This window comes from Alosa sapidissima, chromosome 5 (genome assembly GCF_018492685.1).
Source record: "Alosa sapidissima isolate fAloSap1 chromosome 5, fAloSap1.pri, whole genome shotgun sequence".
Lineage (NCBI taxonomy): Eukaryota > Metazoa > Chordata > Actinopteri > Clupeiformes > Clupeidae > Alosa > Alosa sapidissima.
Genome location: NC_055961.1, coordinates 39,857,361 through 39,880,005, shown reverse-complemented (window position 1 = coordinate 39,880,005; position 22,645 = coordinate 39,857,361). Strand labels below are relative to the sequence as shown.

General features: G+C 44.7%; 1 protein-coding gene across 1 annotated transcript in view; it reads right to left on the bottom strand.

The window, feature by feature from the left end:
* The window catches only part of LOC121709949, a 28,348-nt gene extending 6,000 nt beyond the window's left edge, over nucleotides 1-22,348 (bottom strand). Inside the window, exon 1 of the mRNA XM_042093701.1 lies at nucleotides 21,204-22,348. Coding sequence (XP_041949635.1) covers nucleotides 21,323-22,147 — 825 coding nt within the window. The 5' untranslated portion in view covers nucleotides 22,148-22,348 and the 3' untranslated portion in view covers nucleotides 21,204-21,322. The remainder of the gene's footprint in view (nucleotides 1-21,203) is intronic.
* Nucleotides 22,349-22,645: the final 297 nt, after the last annotated feature.

Sequence of the window (22,645 nt, the reverse complement as noted above, 5' to 3'; positions counted from 1 at the left end):
TTGAATCTTGGAAAAAAAAAAATATTGACCTACCTACCGACCCATTTTTAATTTTTTTTGGCTGTTACTGCAAACAAAAATATTTTTAAGGATGGCCTCACACTGTTTGGTATGTAGCCTATTAAATGTGTCTGTATGTGTGTGTGATTAAGAATGGATGTGTGTGGCTTGAAATGAGAATAAATAAGAAATAATATTTCCATTAATTGCCCATTATAAACTACATAATAATACACCTTATTTGCATTAATGCTTTTGTGAAGCTCACATTTCTTTACCATAATACAGTACAGGGGTCTTCAACTTTTTTCCACCCAAGGGTCCGTCAGCTTTCAGCAAAACTAACAAAGACAATGGGTGCCTTTGCAGCTTCGCTGCTTGGCCCCCAAATATAGCTGCAAGCAGCAATGAGGGGGCCAAGCAGTTGAGCAGGATCTTGTCTTGGCAACTGAATGTTATTACATTAGACACAGAGACATCTATCCACAATATCCCCCACACACATCCCATTACCTCCTCACACACAAACATGGGTATATCCCCTCCTGCAGAAACCCCATTACTCCCCCTTTCACACACACCAACCCCCCCCCCCCCCCCCCCCCCCCCTTTCCCCCATACACACACCAGGTTTGGTTTCGATACATGAAAGTGTTGCTATTATTATAGTGCCCCAAGTGGTCAAAGTTAGCCACATTGATTGTGCGTCCTCAGTATGTGGTCCCAAGTTCACGTACCAAGTTTGGTTTCAATCGGTGTTGCTAATGATAGGGCCCCTAGTGGTCAAACGTCACCAAATTTATTGTGCGTCTTCAGGATATGGTCCATGTACCAAGTTTGGTGTCGATATAAGAAAGTGTTAATAATTCTAGTGCCCCTAGTGGTCAAAGATCACTAAATGTGTTGTGCGTACTCAGGATGTGGTCCCGAGTCCATGAACCAAGTTTGGTTTCGATACGTGAAAGCATTTCCGAGATATGAGCTTATTTCCTGTATCTTTAGCGCCCCCAGTGATAGAAGGTCACCAAAATGTGTGTTCTCAGGATTGGGTCCCAAGTCCATATGCCAAGTTTGGTTTCTATATGTGAAAGCATTGCTGAAATATGAGCCTACTTCTTGTGTATACAGTGCCCCCGTAGTGATCAAATGTCACCAAATTAATGTTGTGTCTTCAGGATGGGGTCCCAAGTCCATATACCAAGTTTGGTTTCTATATGTGAAAGCTTTGCTGAGATATACAGTGGGCAGTGCTTCGACTTGGCCAGCTTCACTCGCGGTCCGCGCGTGGGATCACACGGTATCACGCGACTTTAATTTGTATTTTCCCAGTGTGACGCTGCAACAACCCAAACAACCGGTAGATGGCTCAAGTGAGCAGGGTGTCTCGTAAAAAGAAATGGAGCCTGGAAAACCCTACACAGACTTCACTACAAACTTTAGCAGACTGGTTTAGAAATAATTTAATAGCCAGAAATATGCCTGCCCTGCCCTAATAAAGAAATATTTGGTTAACTGCGAGTGAATCCCGTTTGCAGCCGTAGAAGAAACGCAGGACAAATTAAACATTCTGGTTTTCTCCGAGTGCAACGATGATAGACAGACATCATTTGGACAAAATATAGAGCATATTAACCTCCGTTGCTCAGCCAAATGCCTTCCTGTTACGTCCTGTTATCACGGAGTTACAGGCGATAAACGATTTCTGATGGTCACAAGTTTACTTCATTAGCGGTTTATTTTTTTGATTATTAAAGAGTGTTTTTCATTTAAAGGTTTGACTTCGTGCTTATTCAGTAGAGCATTTAGTGCTCTTCCCAATCCCAGACGTTCACATTGAGTGTTTGTTTGTAATGGATGCAACCGCGAGATACGCTTGTCAAAGGCGCCGATACCGTGGATGCTCCGTCTCTCGGGCACCCACTGAAAACATCGAGCACCCACGTGTGACAGCTTACAGTCCCGGCTAAATTTACATCAAACATCGCAGTTTATGTTAAATTCAGCATCTCTCATAATGTGATTGGATATGTTGCTGTCAATTCCCTACTTCATATACTAACCACCAATGAGAGCTCTCGTATGAAAATTCCTGACACTTCCCACCTGAAGAATTAACGCAAGGCTTTGTCGGGTCTTCAGCCCCGAATGTTTAAAATGTATATAGCCCTGAATATCATTTTAAAAGTAGTCTGACAAAGCTTATTGTTTTGTGACACAGCTAAAGACTGGTACCTCATAGAACGTCTATAACATAGCCTAGGTGGTCGCAACTCACAAAAGTAAGCAGATAGAAAGAACTCACGCAAATCTAGCCTACAACACGCAGACAGCTTTATGCGCAGGGGAGAGAGCGCGCGCGCGGGCACTGTGCTTTATGATTGTTGCCTTCTGATGGTATCTTGCTAATTCACTGAACTGCATTAGGTGACACAAATGGTATTGCCTTTATCTTATAACTCCTTGTCTGAGCGACTACCAAAAGTCAGATGTTCCCTGACAAAGACATTCGAAAATTAAGAATGTTTATTGACTTGAAAAATACACTAATTTTTGCAAACTCCCTTCATTCAACCCTTGAAGACATCGCGGTCTGGTGCGCTATGTAGATCGTTTCTCGTACCATTTAATTTCTCAGAATTTAGGTCTACTAGGCCTACAATAAGTCTAAGGCTATTTCGCATAGGCTACTCAATGGTGCTATTTCACACGCATTATAGCGACCCCCACTCACCGGAGTTAGTGGAAGGATGTTAATAGACGATTGGCGTAGCCTACAGTGGACTAGGGCTGTCCAAATTGCTCAAAAATGACGTTCGAATATCCCCTCTAAAATAAACACATGTATTCGAATATATTGGAATATCTAGGCTATATTATTTGCGCATTATGTCAGTGATGCGCATCATGTCATCTGTTTTTAACTTTTTGTATGGTTATTGCTTGACAGGGAGGATCCCAAGCAGCTTTCAGCCATAAGGCATTTCCTAATTCACCTGACACTGATATTCAAAATGTTGAAACTATTTCAGCATAGCCTATAAGCAGTTTAATTAAATGTAATGTTAGTTGTAAACAAACGGGCTACTTGTTGAGGCTTGGCCTCACAGATGCGCTCGTGCCTTAAATGGCAATACAAATCTTCACGATAGGCCTATTAACTGACCGCCCGATTCACGTTGGCTGGCATGTGATCTCCCCACGGGCCAATGGATGTACAAGTTTTCTCCTGTGCCTACGATATTTAATCCAGTGTTTTGTCAAGTTGCAAAATGCTATTCGTTTTGACGAATTTTTATGATAGTATGAAGTACTTTTTGTATAGGGTACTATCTTAATTGCTTTATACTCAATACTTGACCAATGGCTATTGCATCTGTCTATTGAAAGTGAGAATGTGGCATGTGATATACTGTGTAGGCTTCATAAAATAAAATAAACAGATTGCTAATGGCCTACAAGCTGATCTGGGGGGCGTTTCCCGTACAACTACGGAGGTTAGCTTTTTACTAACAGGATGCATCGTTCAACTAACCAACATGTAAGTTACGACTGTTTCCCAAAACTGTCGTACTTACATAGTACTGTAAGTTTGGACCATGATAGTTTCCAAACTTCAGTGGTCTGGACTAAGGTGGTTAATGACGTTTAGTAGCACGTGAACGGGCACCTGCACACTTCTGTGGCGCATTGCGTTAAGGCCAGCAGATGATAGCCGCCGTTGCACAGCAGTTACCAGTCCCCTGTCCAAGAGTTCGAATCTGGGTTAAGACGTTGACAACAATATTGACATCGTTGTTTACTTAAGTTTATCTTTTGTGCAGATCATATTATCAAAATCAGAATCAGCCTTCTTGGCTTGGTTTGCGTAAACCAGGGGTCTCAAACACCCGGCCCGCGGGCCAAATCCGGCCCGCGTCCTGCCCAATTCCGGCCCGCGACGTATGACAAAATAATAATGTAATCCGGCCCTTGAGGCTATTAATTGCGACAAACAACGATACTGATTAAAATAGACGATAGATCCAGGTACGATGACATCTCATTTGTAGGCCAACTCTGCTCCACTATGTGCAAGACATCCAGAGCTTGATTCAAACCCAAAATCGCTGCGCAAAGTTTTCAGGAAATACTTGTATTACACGCGAGAAACACAAAGACGTGCATATGTAATGACGCGGAAGCGATGCAGGCCATAGTGTTGCAGAAATTGAAGCAGAAATAGGCCTACACCAAATGTTGAAAAACGTTCACGTGTGATTAAGTCTTAGGTAAGCTATGTTATTCACCTATTCTAATTCTGAAGGAGAATATCCTTTTGGAGATTATGATCGATCGTCTATGACAGTGATAGTCACGGTGCGTCTGTGAATGGAGGTGCGTGTATACAACGGTGTCCACTAAGCATACCATGCTTGTTTCGACCCTCTGCCCAACATAGATTGGAGGTTGCAGTGGTAATCGTGATAGTGTCCGTAATGGATGTGGTACAGACAGCAGGGCTAGTAGAAATAGGGCTCTAAAGAACTACAAAGTCACCCGCAATATGATGCGAACTTCTGGGTACTGCAGATTACCCGCGATAGGAACTGTTTGACCAGAATACTTTATTGTAGGCCTATATTGTAGTAGTCTATTACTAAACCACAACATCTTAGGTGTTTTCCTGTTAATTTGTTATGTGGGTAATATGAAAAAAGGAAAGTAAACCTGCTTAAATATGTTCATCCAGTATTTACTGAAAGGTGCATAATTTGAGGTGCTTGCCATCCAGTGACAAATTACATGGGTAAATTTACCCCCTTCATAAACTTTTGTTTTACTCAAATGTAAAGATTTTTACATTTACAGTAGGACTTTATCTCTGACCACTTTCAAGCCATGGCCTTTTGACATTTTGATATAAAAATCCAATGGTGTTGGCAATGGCTTTCTTAACCTTGATGCCTAGTTTGCCAGGTTTAAAAAAGTTATGAGAGGAAATATTTTTATTTGGTGTGAAACACACACACATACCTGTTTTTATGTTTTTCATTTATTTTATAATTTGTATTAATATTTATTTTATCATTATTTTATTTATAAGCTAAGGTTGCTAGCACAGGTGTCTAAAACTAGATAAAAACACTTGCACTTTCTGTTTGCAGTTTTGTGTGGCATTTGAAAAAAAGAACATTGCATTTTCAGAAATAGCCGGCCCTCCAATCAGATGACGTTGGCAGAATTGGCCCCCAGCTCATTTGAGTTTGAGACCCCTGGCGTAAACTAACAAGGACCCCCCCCCCCCCCCCCCCTCCATGAAAATCAAAGGCTACATATTCTCAGCTGACTCGTCAAAAAGTGTGGACCACCTTATTATTATTATCTGCAAGTGTGTGACTTTTACTTACGTGCACATGGTTTTAATTTATGTATTTTCTGCCTTGGGCATTTTAAAATATGGATGTATGGTGGTTAGAAGTGTAAATATCAATTAGAAACCTAAATATATTTATAATTATTAATTTGCAAACAAATAACTGGCATCAGTGACGTTTTTGCCATGAAGATCCCTGGAACTATGCTTCTAGCATTCTACCACTGTCATGAGCTCTCTCTCTGCCTGGTAACACGTGCTGATTGAAGTCTGATGACCTCCACCTGTTCCTGCTCTGCTCTGCCTCACCCTCGTTACCTACCAGCTGCACTGCATTCACCACTCATCATGCCCTCTATATAAAGCCTTGCTTTTCAGTCCACACTTGTCAGATCGTCTGCAACCAGCACCAGTTACCTGCCTGTTTATTGAAAACGCCTCTGACTCTTTGCCTGTGATCCCGGACCCGCTCGACTACTTCTGTGTTCTCCAGCCCCGGTAATCTTGACCTGCCTTCCGTCCCTCTTCTACGAATACCGCCTAGTCCTTGACTGTACTGCTGCTTCGTTTCAATTGCTGTTGTGTGTGTGTTTCCCCCAGGACTTCCCGGATCATCCAGCTCCTGCCTTCGCTGTTCGGCTACTGGGGGAACACACACACGCAGACTCTTGGAACTCCTGTACCCCCCCCGGAACCCCTGAAACCCCCAACCCTTAAATAAACTTTTGAACGTGACGCAATTGTGGTCCTCGTCCTGTTTGGTGTCTGACAGTACGATCTGACCAAACATGGACCCAGCGCACGGTCGAACCAGCATGGAAACCGACGAACCAGAACCACCCACCGCCATGCAACGCCTGGAAGAGACAGAGAGAGAGGTAAACCGCAACACTGCTGACATTGCCTCCCTACTTCAAGCCGGCTTGAGCCAGCGTCAGCAGTTCCAGCAGCAACAGCAACAACTTGCAATGATCATTCAACTTCTCACCAACCTTTCTCCTCTGCCTGCTCCCACCGGCCCAGCCCCAGCCAGCCTGCTCACCGGCCCAGCACCCGAGTCTCCTGCCCAGTCCACTGCTACCGTGGCTGCCGGAGCCCCAGAACCCAGGATCGGCAATCCAGAGCGGTTCAGCGGCGACCCAACCCAGGTACGGGCGTTCCTGACGAGCTGCCGTGTCCAGTTTACCCTGCAACCCAGGACTTTTGCCACTGAAGGGGCGAGGGTCGGTTACGTGATCACTCACCTGACGGGCCGAGCTTGACTCTGGGGAACGGCGGAGTTCGAGCGCCAGACCCCAGCATGTGCAACCTTCAACCTATTCGCAGAGGAGATGCTCAAGGTATTCGATTTGGAATCCACAATAGCCGAGGCATCTCGGATCCTGATGAGTATTCGCCAAGGCAGAAGGACTGTTGCGGATTACTCCATCGACTTTCGAACCGTGGCAAGTCGAAGCTCCTGGAACATGGAAGCATTGGTGGATGCTTTCCTCCACAGCCTGGCGGACTACATAAAGGACGAGCTGGTTTCCCATGATCAACCCCCCACTCTTGATGAAGCCATTGCTCTGGCTGTCCGCATCGACCGCAGGATCCAGGCCCGCCGTCATGAGAGAGGGCGCCAGAGTCCATCCACCAGCACACGGAGTGTCCCAACTGCCCTTCTGTCCGCACCTGCCACACCATCTAGCCAGCCGGACCAGTCTGAACCGATGGAGATCGGCCGCACCTCCCTAACCCCTGCAGAGCGCCAGCGACGCATCACCTCCAACTTGTGCCTGTACTGTGGTGGTGATGGTCATCGAGTCGCCACCTGTCCAGCAAAAGCCGGAGCTCACCAGATGTAGGAGGAATCCGGATGAGCTCAATGAACATTCAGCCCTCCATCAGCCGTAAACCCCTCATCCAAGTCTGTCTTCACCTGTCTGATTCCACCCACACCCTGGCAGCCCTGGTGGACTCTGGCGCAGAAGCAAACATTATTGACACAGGACTTGCTCGTCAGCTGGGCTTGGAAAGCCATCGCTTGTCCACTCCTGTTCCAGCCCGGGCCCTGGACGGTCACGCAATTGGCACAGTTACCAGCATCACAGCCCCCATCCTCCAGATGCCGGATTCAGACCGGCAGTTCGTTGTCGAGGTGGATGCCTCAGACGTGGGAGTCGGGGCCATACTCTCTCAACGGGCAGAGGAGGACAACAAGTTGCACCCCTGTGCATTTTTCTCTCGCCGGCTTTCACCTGCAGAGCGCAATTATGATGTTGGAAACCGTGAGCTGTTGGCTGTCAAGCTTGCCCTGGAGGAGTGGCGTCACTGGCTGGAGGGGTCCACAGTTCCGTTCCTGGTCTGGACCGATCACAAAAACCTCGAATACATCCGCAATGCCAAACGTCTTAACCCCAGACAGTCCCGCTGGGCCTTGTTTTTCACCAGATTCAACTTCACCCTGTCATACCGCCCAGGTTCTCGGAACACCAAGCCGGACGCTCTCTCCCGTCAGTTTCATAAGGATGACGCCCCTTCCCAGGAACCTGCATCAATTCTGCCCGATCCCTGCGTCGTAGCTGCCCTGACCTGGGATATCGAGGAGGAAATTCAAGAGGCCCTCCGTGACCATCCCAGTCCCAGTGCATGCCCAGACGGTCGTCTCTTCGTCCCAGATAATTTGAGGTCCCGGGTCATACAGTGGGGACACAACTCCCGCCTTGCCTGCCACCCGGGCTCCGCCCGCACCTGCCATCTCCTTGCCCAGCGCTTTTGGTGGTCGTCTTTGAGAAGGGATGTCCGAGAATTCGTCCGTGCCTGCCCCACCTGCAATCAGAACAAGTCCTCCACTCGGCCCCCCGCTGGTTTACTCCAGCCCTTGCCTGTGCCCACACGACCCTGGTCCCACGTCTCCTTGGACTTTGTAACTGGCCTCCCACCATCAGGTGGGATGACTGTCATTCTCACTGTGGTTGACCGGTTCAGCAAGATGGCACACTTCATTCCCCTCCCTAAACTGCCATCTGCCAGAGAGACTGCCCAGGCTGTTCTTGATCATGTCTTCCGTCTACACGGGCTGCCCAGGGATGTTGTCTCTGACCGAGGCCCGCAATTTACCTCTACATTCTGGAAGGAGTTCTGCCGTCTTCTAGGGGCCACAGTGAGTCTCACCTCTGGGTTCCACCCCCAGTCCAATGGTCAATCCGAGCGGGCAAACCAGGAGCTGGAGAAGGCGCTGCGGTGCATGGTTTCTCGCAAACCCCAGGCTTGGGCACAACAACTGATGTGGATAGAGTATGCTCACAACTCCCTCACCTGCTCTGCCACTGGTATGTCACCTTTCCAGTGTGTGTATGGCTACCAGCCCCCCCTGTTCCCCAGCCAGGAAGGAGATGTGTCCTGCCCGTCTGCCCTCGCCTATGCCCGCCGTTGCCGTCGTACCTGGTCACAAGCTCGTGCCACGCTACTCAAGTCAGCTGTCAGCTATGCCACTGGGGCTAACCGCCGAAGATCGCCGGCACCCGCCTACCGTGTTGGCCAGAAGGTGTGGCTGTCAGCCAAGGATCTCCCACTGCGGGTGGAATCGCGTAAACTGGCACCTCGATTCCTCGGCCCGTTCCCTATCCAGAGGGTCATCAGCCCAACCGCAGTCCGGCTCCAGTTGCCAACCTCCATGAGGGTGCACCCTACTTTCCATGTTTCGAAAGTCAAGCCGACGCATGAAAGCCCGCTGGTCCCCGTGCCGCTTCCTCCTCCTCCTCCTCGCCTCGTTGACGGTGGGCTGGTGTACACCGTTCGACGCCTGCTTCGGTCCAGACGGCGAGGTAGGGGCCTCCAGTATCTCGTCGACTGGGAGGGCTATGGACCTGAGGAGAGAACCTGGGTGCCAGCCAGTCGGATTGTGGACCGGACACTCATCGCCGACTTCCACCGTCTGCATCCTGATCAACCTGCAATCCGTAGGGGCCGCCCCAGAGGGGTCCCTAACCGTCCTGCCCGCCCGGCTTCCTGTCATGTGCCTGACCCTGACCCTGTCTCGGTACCTGTCCCGTCTTCTGTCCACGACCCTCCAGCTCCCTCCGAGGATGAGGATGTTCACTCGGACCGCTCGGAGGAATTCTAGCCCTCCACCGGCTCCCCTCCGCCCTCCCGACGTGGTGTCACTCTTGGGGACTTCTGGGGCCGTCCCTTAGGGGGGGGGTTCTGTCATGAGCTCTCTCTCTGCCTGGTAACACGTGCTGATTGAAGTCTGATGACCTCCACCTGTTCCTGCTCTGCTCTGCCTCACCCTCGTTACCTACCAGCTGCACTGCATTCACCACTCATCATGCCCTCTATATAAAGCCTTGCTTTTCAGTCCACACTTGTCAGATCGTCTGCAACCAGCACCAGTTACCTGCCTGTTTATTGAAAACGCCTCTGACTCTTTGCCTGTGATCCCGGACCCGCTCGACTACTTCTGTGTTCTCCAGCCCCGGTAATCTTGACCTGCCTTCCGTCCCTCTTCTACGAATACCGCCTAGTCCTTGACTGTACTGCTGCTTCGTTTCAATTGCTGTTGTGTGTGTGTTTCCCCCAGGACTTCCCGGATCATCCAGCTCCTGCCTTCGCTGTTCGGCTACTGGGGGAACACACACACGCAGACTCTTGGAACTCCTGTACCCCCCCCGGAACCCCTGAAACCCCCAACCCTTAAATAAACTTTTGAACGTGACGCAATTGTGGTCCTCGTCCTGTTTGGTGTCTGACAACCACAGGTCGAGAGGTGTAGTTGTAACTACACAACTTTACGATAGTGGTTGCGAACGTTCGTTGCTACTATGGTTTTGAGAAACACTAACGTAGTGGAACAATGCATTGGACTATGTAAGTTCCAAATATGAATGTAATTCTGCGGCATAAAGCAGATGTATTTGTTTATTGTACAGAAAAATAAAAATGACATGTCAAGCAGTCAATTGACTAGATTGCAGTCAAGAAGTAGGGCAAATTAATTTACGAAACCAAAACGTGGGTCATAGTTGTCTAAGCCTCTATTGCGTAGCCTGTTAAAAACGTCACCAGATAGTATTAAATCGGCAACAACATTGTTTTCTGAAGAAGCCTACCCAAGGCTACAGATTAATTCTGAACAGTTATTTCTCTACTGGCTCAATTATCACACCACTGTTTTGATTTGCGAAGTTGCGTTAACCCCAACACTGACAATAATGTAGACAGCAAATTTCGATTTCGATTTTCGTTACCACCGTGTAGTCAAGCCTTAAGCCATACCCAAGTAGTCTAAATCGAGGTAATGTTTAATTATGCATGATTTATTTTGTTATTGAATTTGTGAGTCTATGTACCAAGTTTGGTTTTGAAATGCTTTCGAATATAAATTTAGAATATAAATATGCATGCTTTAGGATGGTATCAACCTGTCTGAATTCAACCTATTTAACAACTGGAGGTTGATACCATCCTAAAGCATGCATACACACTTTTTTAATATATACTGTATGTTTTTTTGGACTTTTTGTCATTCTATGTATTAATGTGTGAGTCTGTATAAGTGTTGTCTAGCTCTGTGTCTCTGTGTAACTTATGGCTCCTAAATGCAAGACAAATTCCCCCTTGGGGCAATAAAGGTTTCATTCATTCTTCGCAGCTTGGCTACTTGCAGCTGGTTACAAGGCGTTGCTGTTTGGCCCCCAATCATAAAGGGGCAGAGAGAAAAGAGAGAAAGCCTCTTGTTGTAGGCTGCTGGTATCATTGTGACCGTGTTGGTACCATCTCTGGTACCACTGTACACTGAAAAAAAATGAATGGGTCAAAGTTGGTGTTGAATGCACTGACCTTTTGGACCGTATGCCCGATTTCAAACATCGAGATATAGTTGGAATCCTTGGACGTCTTAAAAGAAGTCAAGCTCTTCTTGAATGAAGCCAAATGTTTTTTTACGAGAAAGTGCTACAGTGGGCATCGCTTTCAAATGACCACTTCATTCGCGCATTACGAGGCGTGAAGCTGCGGGAAACCTTAGTACCACTTTCAGCCACTGTGCGTCGCTCTGCCACTGTACATCGCTCTGCCTGCCGCCCCTTCTGAAAAAGCAGGATCTACCATTAAACATAATTGTTGCCGAGAGTAATCCCAGCCTACGAATTCAATAACAAAATGTAGTCAATTGACTGCTTGACATGTCATTTTTATTTTTCTGTACAATAAACAAATACATCTGCTTTATGCCGCAGAATTAGGCTACATTCATATTTGGCTAACTTCTGCAGACGCGCAAAGACGATATGAGTCTGTTGCATTTCGTTAGATGTCCGAGTCACGCATAATGTTTGAAAACCACTGGCTCATAATCACAATAATTTAACACACGACAGTTGGATACTTCATCATTTTCCCATGCCTACATTTTGGTGAGTAGCATAGAGATCGTTAAAACAATAAAGTATGGCTCTCCGTTTGGGACATCGAAAACTTTATTTTTAATAGGGTAGACTACCGTCGGAGATGCTGACTTGCAAAGGCCTCGGGATAACACGTTATCTCCACTATCATCAGTCAATGCCCCCTTGATCAAAGTGGGGAATGAAAGAAAAAGTTTGAGAACCACTGGCTTAACAAGTTACCTGCAGTCCAGAACACACAGAATATTGCAACAGAAAGTTGCCTTTATAATCAACTACAGTGGGTCCCCGTTAAGTTTGGACGGGTTCCTTCATGAATCACGCACCCCATTTTCTCAGCAGAAATGGCACAAACTGCAGTTGACACAAACAACCACAAGGTGTCACTTGGGTGCCACTACTATTTTTGATGCGACTGACTTACTGCTTCCATGACGCAGCGGGGGCACGGGAACTTAAATTGATCACGGTAGTTTAAGCTTACACTTGACAAAACATTCTAATATGAAAATGTAGATTGCAATTGTTATAAAATGGTGCAGCTCCTTTAAGAAAGCACCGTGTGCAGGGATGGAGAGAGAGAAAACGAGAGGGGATAGGCCTATGTGTGTTAGAACTTAGTGTGTGGAAAAAGTATGTGCTGTTGAGACTGGAGCGAGTCATATTCAAAATAATGCAAAAAAAAAGCAATTATCCTCATTCATTGCAACCAAAGCATGCCTGCTTGCCGACGTTTAAACGGAAAATATATCAAAGCACCTTTTGCGTTTGAATGTAGCACGAAAAAATGTTTAAACAGCTGGACAAATGATTTAGCTAATTGATTATATAACCTGTACACCAGCAATTGTTGAACATTTACCTGTACAAGTACATTGACAGTAGCCCAGCCTAACAGCATGTTGTAGGCCTACTGTAGAAATTTCACTTAAATTGCAACCGCAACATGCCTGCTTGCCAACGTTCAAACGACAACGAAAAAGATAATAAAAAAACAAGAGGGTTGAGTCTGAATGACACTGAGTTTTTGTAGTTAATAAATATTTTCGTATAAAAAAATGGTCATTCTTCAATCTCCTTCACTGACGCCTATGGAAAAGGCTTAACGTCCCAAAACAACGATCAATGATCATCAAATTTCTCTCTCACATTGCTCCTCATAACCATCTATAAAAAAGTGTTTTTTCTTTTCTTTTTGAGCACATCCGAATCCCAGGACATAACGCACTGGACCTTATAATAGGCTCGAGATATAATTCCAAAGGGGGCAGATAGGGGCCACTGCACTTAAAACTTAAAAAGATGAAGCTTTCCGAAATTTGAAATTGCGATCAGTGACTGGCATCGGGTGAACGAAGCTTTTCGAAGTTGAACAGGCTATTAAAAACTATTTGCGCACCTCCATGTCACAGGAGAGATTGTGCTCTCCCTTCTATGAAAAAGACGTTAGGCTACCTGCAAACTGGCCTATGATTTCATTGCTGAGTTTGCGACAAAGCAAGAAAATGTTTTTTTTCCTGAGTCAGGATATGGCGAGTCAGTGTCATTTATTTGTCCAATGTTAGCCTATAGATACAGACCAGTACATCTTATCAATAGTTTGAATGTCGTGTGTGTTTCTGCTCATTGACAAATACCGTTCAGCACAATGATTCATGCCCAATTAATTCCCCCTGTTAAAGTGTTCGCCTTTGTTACACTATTTGGTTTCGTGATGTAGCCTATGATAAACACCATATGGCCAAATATGTGACTCAGCTAATGTTATAGGCTATACAATTGAATTTCCCCTCTTAAAGGCAAGCTGGTGTAGCTTATTAGACTAGGCTACTATTAAAATACACCGACGGTAGCCTTGGCTATGTGTAAAGTAAGCTATCGCATGATTTCATGCACATAAGTGAAAAGGGCCTTGCATCTGTCAAGTTCGCACAGGGCCTCGCATCCCCTTGCGACGGCCCTGCAGCTCCTCCTAAGACAGCGAGGAAAAAGTTAAAATAAGCGATAAACCCGGGAAAAGTTGACAGGTTTGTTTCGGTCCCGGTGATTATTTGTGAAATTGTGCAAACGACAACCTTTTCAAGGCATTTCAAGGAAGGAGTCGTAGCATGCAAGCTCCCAAATTGACCCAGTAGCCTACAGAAGGCATCAATAAATTGTTGGAACTGGGGAGGGTCATGCGTTTTTTCTCAATCACTTTGGAGGGTCATAGAAAAAATTCTTGCTGGCGAGGGAGGGTCACGTCTTTTTTGACTAACGCTCCCAAAACTCCTCCGGTAGCCCCTTAATTAAATAAATAACGAACAGTCCCTAATTGATTAATAGCCTAGGCCTACACCAGCAATTGTTGAACATTGACCTGTACAGGACATTGACAGTAGCCCAGCCTAACAAGCAAATGTTGCAAAATACATCAAAAGACGCAATTAATCAGAAATAAATAATGTAATCTGCATCGCTTTATTTAACAAACTGCAAGCAACAAGAGCATTGAGTTCGCTGTAAGGCCAAACCTAAGAGCAAAGCCTATCTGTTAAGGCAGTCGATAGGCTATATAACGAGCTGTGTGCCTGGAAAGACGATAGATGACGGCTCTGGTCATCCCATACCCTCCCCCCACTTCCTGTAGCCTACCATTATGAAGGCCTGTAGCCTAAAACGACTCGTTGCCGTTTTGTGACATTAAGCTTTTTCACGTTAAGCCCCCTTCCCCCATCCCCTTCTTTCACAAGCAGTGGGGGAGCGCGGGGCACAAAGTAACACTTTTTGGTAGACAAAGGAGGGTTCTCCGCGCTTCTGTCGTTTGGCCACAATCCGTTGCAACCAGGCCAGGACAGATATTTTAGAGAGGAGAGACGCCGGTGCAGCTCAAATGTCTTCTTAATTTTCTTTAATTTTCTAGTTATGCAATGCAAAATTGCTTCCTCACTATTGCAAGCTCCTGTAGCCGCATAGGATTTCAAAACAGGCAAAATACCACAAAACCGGTTTGTGAATAGGTCTGTGAGTTAGGAGTCATCTCGACTTCTTTTAAGCTGTCACAGCTGGTGGGAAGGTGTGATTTGTTGGGGGCAGGGCAGCGTCGGCGCCAGAGATCAACTGGTGGGGGAGCTATGAGCACTGACAGGGGAGGCACCTCACCTCACTTTTATTTGTTATTTTGCCATATAATAAAGAGCATCCTTCGAGCCTTTTGGATAACTGAATCAATATGATCAAGGGGGGAAATAGTGCAAGAACATAGCGGTCATAGCCGTTGAATAAACTAGCACACAACGTTTAGAATAATAGAATTTTAATAGAATAGCGTTGCATAGGCTACAATACAAGTAAATAGGCTAACAGACTCACCACTAACACGCCTAGGCTATAGGCTTCACTGTGTCTTTCCATTCATTTCGAAATGTTCTTGTAAGATCCTGCTCAAAAGCAAATTACACATATTGATAATATCACAACATTGCACATAGGCTATGTGATCCCTCAAATGTTCTTTAAAGTAGCCTACAGAACAAATTCTTTTTTTTCCCCCATGGTTTATTTTGATTTTTTTACAGTTACAAAATCCATGCAAAGATAGAATCAGTAAATATACGTATGCATGTAAGATATACATATGCAATTTAGATTGACAATACAGTCAAATACAAAAAATAAAACAAAATCAATAAAGCAAGACAATATTATAAACTACACCCACACCCTCCCCTCCCTCCCACCCGCCCACCCATCCAGAGCTTAGGTTGCGCTAGTCAATAAAGAAAGATAAACCAAAATTATATGACAAACAAATACACAAACAAAGCAAATCCAAACAATGCAGTAAAACAACACCAAACCAAACCAAACAAAACAAAACGAAAGACAGAACATAAAGGGGGGGGGGGGGGGTTATGGTCTTATGTCAAAAAAAAAAATATGTGGGAGGGATGAAGTCTAGGCTCAACTTCACCAGGCTATAGGCATTTTTATGGCAATTACTGAATTATAAAGCTTCTGGAGGCTGTAGGTCCAAGGAGTCAACATAAGCAAGAAAAGGCTGCCAGACTTTATCAAATTTCGACACAGCACCTCTCTTCAAGTGTCTAATCTTTTCAAGCTTTGAAAAAAATAGCACATCTCTTATCCATAAAGAGTGTGAGGGAGGATATTTAGATTTCCAGTGAATCAAAATTAACCTCCTAGCTATGAGTAAAAGAAATGCAACAAAGTCTGATTTAGACCTAGATAATTTGACAGTGTCAGGAAGGACACCAAACAAGGCCGCGACGGGGCATGGCTCTAATTGTATCTGCAGTACGTCTGAGACAGAAGAAAATACAGAACACCAGTATGTATACAAAGAGGGACATGTCCAAAACATATGCACCAAAGTGCCACGGTGCTGACGGCACCCATCACAAATTGGATCAATGTTGGGATAAACACGGGATAGTCTGGCCTTGGTCCAGTACACACGGTGTAAAAGCTTACATTGAATCACCCCATGCCTAGCACACACTGAAGATGAGTGGACACGGCCAAGAATAGACCCCAATAGACCCCCAAATCCATCCCCACATCTTGGGACCAGAGGGTTAAAAGGGATTGGTCAGGAGGAGAACATAGAGATAGAGTTATACTATCAGGGCTCTACACTAACATTTTTTTTCAGGAGCACTTGTGCGCCCAAGTTAGAAAATGTAGGAGCACAGACAAAAATTTGGGCGCACAGTCAGTTCTGTACTTAACTTACACATAATCTAACATTATACTGCAGCTAACAGTTAAACATGCCAGTGCACCAATTGCGAATATTAAGAATGACTGACAACATTTAGGCTACAGGAAACAGGATTTTAAAGATCAGTGCCTACTTTATTTTCAGTCTGTTCTATTTTCCTACATTTGTACATGGCACATTGCCATATTTGCATTTAGCCTGTATATCAAGTATCCTGCCAAATGTAGGCTAATTTATTTATTTGTGAATCCATCTATAGCTAAACCAAATATGCCCATGGTGACCTATCTGACTGCATACTGCCTAATACTACTTCTAAAACAGTCCATTTTCTCTTCCACAAAACCCAACATAGGCTAATCAAGGATATATATTTTATACTTTTAGTTTTTATTTGAAATATCTGCATTGATGGGGGCAGTAGGCAAACGTTAGGCCTACTTTCGTTTTGCACTTCAGCTTGTATTCGGTGTAAACAAACAAGCATGCGTGGAAGCCTGGAGTTGTCAGTAGCGTTCTACCTTTGAATAAAATGGGAGTATTATGGGAGGCTACTTTTGTGCCGGTTCGCTACAGCTATATTTTGCATATTGCAGCCAATACGTCAACTTGGCTAAAAGGCATGTTAGGTTACCTTTCCTTCTCTCACTGCTTTCTCAGAATCTCATCCTGTTCCTCCTATATCCAATGAATTCGGTGGATAGAAGAACTAATTTCTTCAATCTTTGCATCTTGGCTGGCTAGTGTAACTTTCCGCTTTTTCTGCGCGCTCTTGGATTTGATAGAAGAGACTACTAGCGAGCCACAACGCGAAACTGCTAACGTTGATGGGAGGTGTAGTATTTATGCTGCATTCGCGACGTGATTATATGGTTTGCACCAGTAATGTTTCTCGATGTTGCGGTGTATTTTGTAGACAAACATTGACATGGTTAGAAGTCATTCGCACCAGTGCGCCTAAATATTTTTATGCACTCGCACGGCATCATTTTTACTCGCATGTGCGAGTGAAATGGGCGCACTGTAGAGCCCTGTCTATACAGTGTGGATACAATCCCCTTGATTAAGAGGGGCAACTTAAAAATCCTATCAATAGAAATATCTGCAGGCATATTAGGAAAATCTGTGTATATCTTTCTATAAAAGTGTCGTACTTGTAAGTACTTAAAAAAATGAGTACGGGGAAGCTCAAATTTCTCAACTAGCTGTTCAAATGAGGCAAATACACGATCTACAAACAAGTCCCTAATTGTGACTAGGCCCTTCTGGTGCCACAGCCTGAAACCACCATGCTCCATAGAAGGAGGGAACAGTGGGTTGTAGCTAAGCGGCATGTGGAGAGATGGAGTTTTGATTCCCAAATATTTACAGAACTGTTTCCAAATACGCAATGTGGATGTGACAAGTGTGTTCTTTCCACTGTTAGAGTTTTTTAATAGAGGTGAGCAGGTGACTAGTGCATATAAAGTGTCAGGTGCACTTGAAAGGGCCTCCATCCGACACCAAGCCGGGGATTTCTCTTGATCTGCCCGCATCCAGTACATGACTATTTGCATGTTGGCTGCCCAGTAATAAAATAAAAAATTGGGTAAAGCCATCCCTCCATCATTTTTAGATTTTTGTAGGACTGTCTTGCGTAGCCTTGGGACCCCCTTGTTCCAAATGAATTGTGATATTACCACATCCAAGCGGTGAAAGAAAGATTTAGGGATAAACACTGGGATACACTGAAAGAAATAGAGAAATTTAGGGAGGATATTCATTTTTACTGAGTTTATTCTACCAGCTAGCGATAAGGGCAGTAATGACCAGTGATTGAGGTCATCCTTAACACGTGAAAGTAGAGTTTCAAAGTTTATCTTGAGGAGATTATTACATTTAGGAGAAATTGCTACGCCCAGGTATTTAAAGCCATCTTTTGCCACTTTAAACGGAAGTTGCGACAGTGAACTCAAGGGGGTAGTTTGGTTAACAGGAAAGACTTCACTTTTGTCAAGATTGAGTTTATATCCTGATATAGCTCCAAAGCGTGTTAAGGTCTCAAGAATATGTGGCATAGACTCAATTGGCTGCGAAATATATAAAAGGAGGTCATCCGCATAAAGAAATGTTTTGTTGTATGCCATAGCGGACGATACCCTTAAAAGTCGTTAGGTTGTGGAGTGCAATAGCCAGCGGTTCAATTGCCACTGCAAAAAGGAGGGGAGAAAGGGGACAGCCCTGCCTAGTACCTCTAAACAGTGGAAAGCATTCAGAGAAATTACTATTTGTGCGGACTGAGGCCAGAGGAGAGGAGTAAAGAAGCCGCACCCACGCAAGAAAGCCCTCACCAAAGCCAAATCTAGAAAGACATGTGAAAAGATAGCCCCACTCCACTCTGTCGAAAGCTTTCTCGGCGTCCATAGAGACAACTACCTCAGAACTGAGAGTTGTTGTTATCATATATAATATTAAAGAGGCGTCGTAAATTGAAAAAAAGAGTGTCTGTTTTTGATAAATCCAGTTTGGTCTGGGTGTATAATGGAGGGAAGAGCAACTTCCAATCTAAGAGATAGGGCTTTAGCAAGAATCTTAATATATGCGTTTAGTAGTGATATGGGGCGGTATGAAGAGCAGTAGTCTGGATCTTTATTCTTCTTTAATATTAAGGAGATAGAGGCTTGTCGGAGAGAGGGGGGCAGCGTGCCAGACGATAAGGATTCACTGAACATATTTAACAAAAGAGGCACAATTTGGACAGAAAACTTTTTATAAAATTCTATTGGCAGTCCGTCAGGTCCAGGGGACTTTCCAGACTGCATAGAACAGATTGCCTTAATAATTTCGTCTCCATGGAGAGTTTGATCAAGGGTCTCCCTCTGGTTAGAAGTAATGGTAGGCATTTCTTGTTTAATTTTATTAAAGAAGGATGTCAATGCATGAGGATCAGTGTTAAGTTCAGATGTGTAAAGGGCACTGTAAAAGCCTTTAAATGCTTTATTTATTTCTAAAGGATCAGTCACTATGCCTGATGGAGTAGCTATTCTAGGAATTAGATTGGAGATGGAGGCCTGTCTAAGTTGGTATGCCAGCAACCTGGATGGCCTATCCCCACATTCATATAAAGAATGTCTCAATTTTAAGAGTTTAGCTTCTGCCTGTTCAGTAGCCAAAATATCAAACTCAGATTTTAAGGCAATAAGTCTTTTAAATCTCTCCGGTGTTGGGCTAGAAGCATAGTCATCATCTAGCCGGGCTATTTCAGTAAGAAGCTGAGCTTGGCGCTCTCTGCACTGTATTCCCCGGAATCCACAAAAGCCTATAATTTGTCCCCTAATAAACGCCTTGAAAGTCTCCCAAATAAGTGAGGCAGAAATCCCTGGAGAAACATTAGTAGATACAAAGACATCTATCTGGACTGATATAAAGTGGACAAATGCCTCATCTGAAAGCAAAAGTGAGTTGAAACGCCAGGGGATGCGGGAGGTGGGCTTCTCAGGAAAAGATAGCACTAAAGAAACTGGAGCATGGTCAGAGATTACAATTGGATTATAAGACACTGTACGTGTATGAGAAAGGAGCCTATTATCTAAAAGAAAAAAGTCAATACGAGAGGAGGAGTGATGTACTGGAGAGAAAAAAGAAAACTTTTTAGCTTGAGGATACAGAAACCGCCAAGGATCGCTAACACCATATTCCTCCATAAAAGATTTGATCACATGAGCTGATTTTGAGTCACAAATGGTTCTAGTGGAAGACCGGTCCAGAGAAGTATTTAAACAACAATTAAAGTCACCACCCAATATGAGATAATGGGATTGAAGGTCGGGGATTGCTGAAAAAAGCTTCTGAAAAATGGGTGCATATACACTGGCAAAAACTACTGGCATGTTATATAAAGAGCCTGAAACAAAAACAAAGCGCCCGTTAGGGTCTGCAACAGTATGTAGGCTTTTAATGGGACTGCTTTATGAATTATAATAGCTGCGCCCCCCTTGATCTGCTAGAAAAATTAGAATGATATAGTTGCCCAACCCATTTACGCCTTAATTTTGTGTGCTCCAAAGCCCCCAAATGGGTTTCTTGTAAAAATGCCACCATCGCCTTTAGGCTATGTAAATGGTTTAGGACCTTGTTGCACTTGACTGGTGAATTCAAGCCCTTTACATTCCAGCTCACAACAGAGAGGTCACCTCCCTGTGTTGAAGAACCATTAGCTGCTGTCATATGACGCCGTATCAGTCAATGTTGCAAAAAATAAAGAGTAGATAAATAAAAGAGGGCAGATAGGCAGGGGTATAATATAAGACCATGTAGTGGGAGCGGGACAAAAACCACCATACAAAACAAAACAAAACAAAACCAAAAGAAAAGAAGGACACAAAAAATGCACAATGACAATACAAAACTGAGAGCATTTAGAAAATGTAAGCACAAACGAAAGCCAGATACAGCTTCCCAAACAAGCTGCAGCTATGAACATTTTGATATCTTCCAGAACTTCAAGAAGCTATACGCTTCAATAGGAACATGTGATGGTAATAACACACATACCAATGAGGGAGTACTAAAATCAATCTTATTGTAAGGTTGAGAGATCCACTAGCCTGAAGCAGCGGACCAATAGAACAAAAACATTAAACGGCCTGAGTGGGAGAGAGTGGAGGCCAGTTGGTGAACACAGGAGGTAAAGGGTCAACATTTCCCCCACTTCCATTTAAATTAACTCTGCTGTCAAACTTGGCCCACATTAGCCTACCTTATGTGTTGTCACATCTGCGCGGTCATTAGTCCACATCTGCACGATCATTAGGAGCGACGTTGTCATTCACCTCGGCGGGGCTTTCTTGAATCAGTGGATGCTGCCGTATAAAGCATTCAGCTGCGGCTGGATTTTCGAATCTGTGCTGCTCGCCGTTGAGTAGAGTGATCCTCAGATGGGTAGAAAAATCCATAGTCCTTGACTGCAGAATTCCCACACAGCAAGCGTTTGACATCAGTAAATTCCTCGCGTTTCTTAGATTGAGCAGCCGTGAGGTCGGGAAATAAATGCACCCTTCTGCCATCATGTTGTAGTGAGTCGCCCATCTCCCTGGCTTTGCGAAGTAGAACGGCCCTGTCCCTCTGATACAGCAGTCGTAAAATCACCGGCCGTGGTGCCTCGTTACTCTTCGGTTTAGGACGTAAGGCTCTGTGAGCACGATCGATGGCTGGCTCAAAGCTAAGATCCAGAATATCATGCAGCCATTTAGCTAGCCAGCTAGCTGCTTGAGGACCCTCTGCGCCCTCTTTCAAGCCAATCACTCGGATGTTATTCCGTCTAGATCTACTTTCTAGCTCCTCACATTTAGCTTTCAAGGACGACACCTCACCGGTCAGGGTGGTGACGGTAGTGTGCAAATCCCGTACAGAATCTCCACAAAAAACTGCACTGTTCTCAACTTCGACTAGCCGGTTAGCATGAGAGTCCAATGTAACTTGCAGAGCGCTGGTAGTGGAGGTCAATTCTTCACGCACAGATGATATTTCAGTTCTCAATACTCCAACCACTGACTCAATTTTCCCCAAAAGTTCCGTCTTCAATATGTTCAACTGGTCAGTGAAAGTCGCCACATTTAAAGGAGCACTAGACTGGTCATCCTGACCACGTGCAGAATTTTCACCATCTTTAGCATTGGCAACTTGCTGCTTAGCACTAAGCATCGTGGCTGACCTGACTGAAAAACTTTGAAACGTCGCAAAAGTCCGATTAAATAACCGGTGACCAATGAAATAATGCACACTAGATCAACCCAGTGTATAAATATTAAACTTTGAGATGGTACTCGTCTTGAAAATAACAATTCCTATCACATTTCCAAGGAGCTCACTTAACTACGTCTGCTCGGCTCCATGACCGGAAGCGCCCCCCCCCAGAACAAATTCTAACACATTTACAAAGTGGTAAATGCACCAACTGTGATGGAAAGTTTAAGAGCAAACAGGACACTCAGCATGACTTTTAGTATTTTGTGCTGCTCTGACAGTCCACTTTTATTGCCACTTTTAAGTCTACTGTTTTTGAGTTTGGAGAAGTACTTGCAGAGACAGGCTATAGCCTACGAATGCCGACTCCACTGTCGCATTTCCCAGCCAGGTCCATGATAGGCTTTTTGTCACTGCTTCCAAAAATGTCTCCCTCTGGATAAAGCAGGTTAAGAC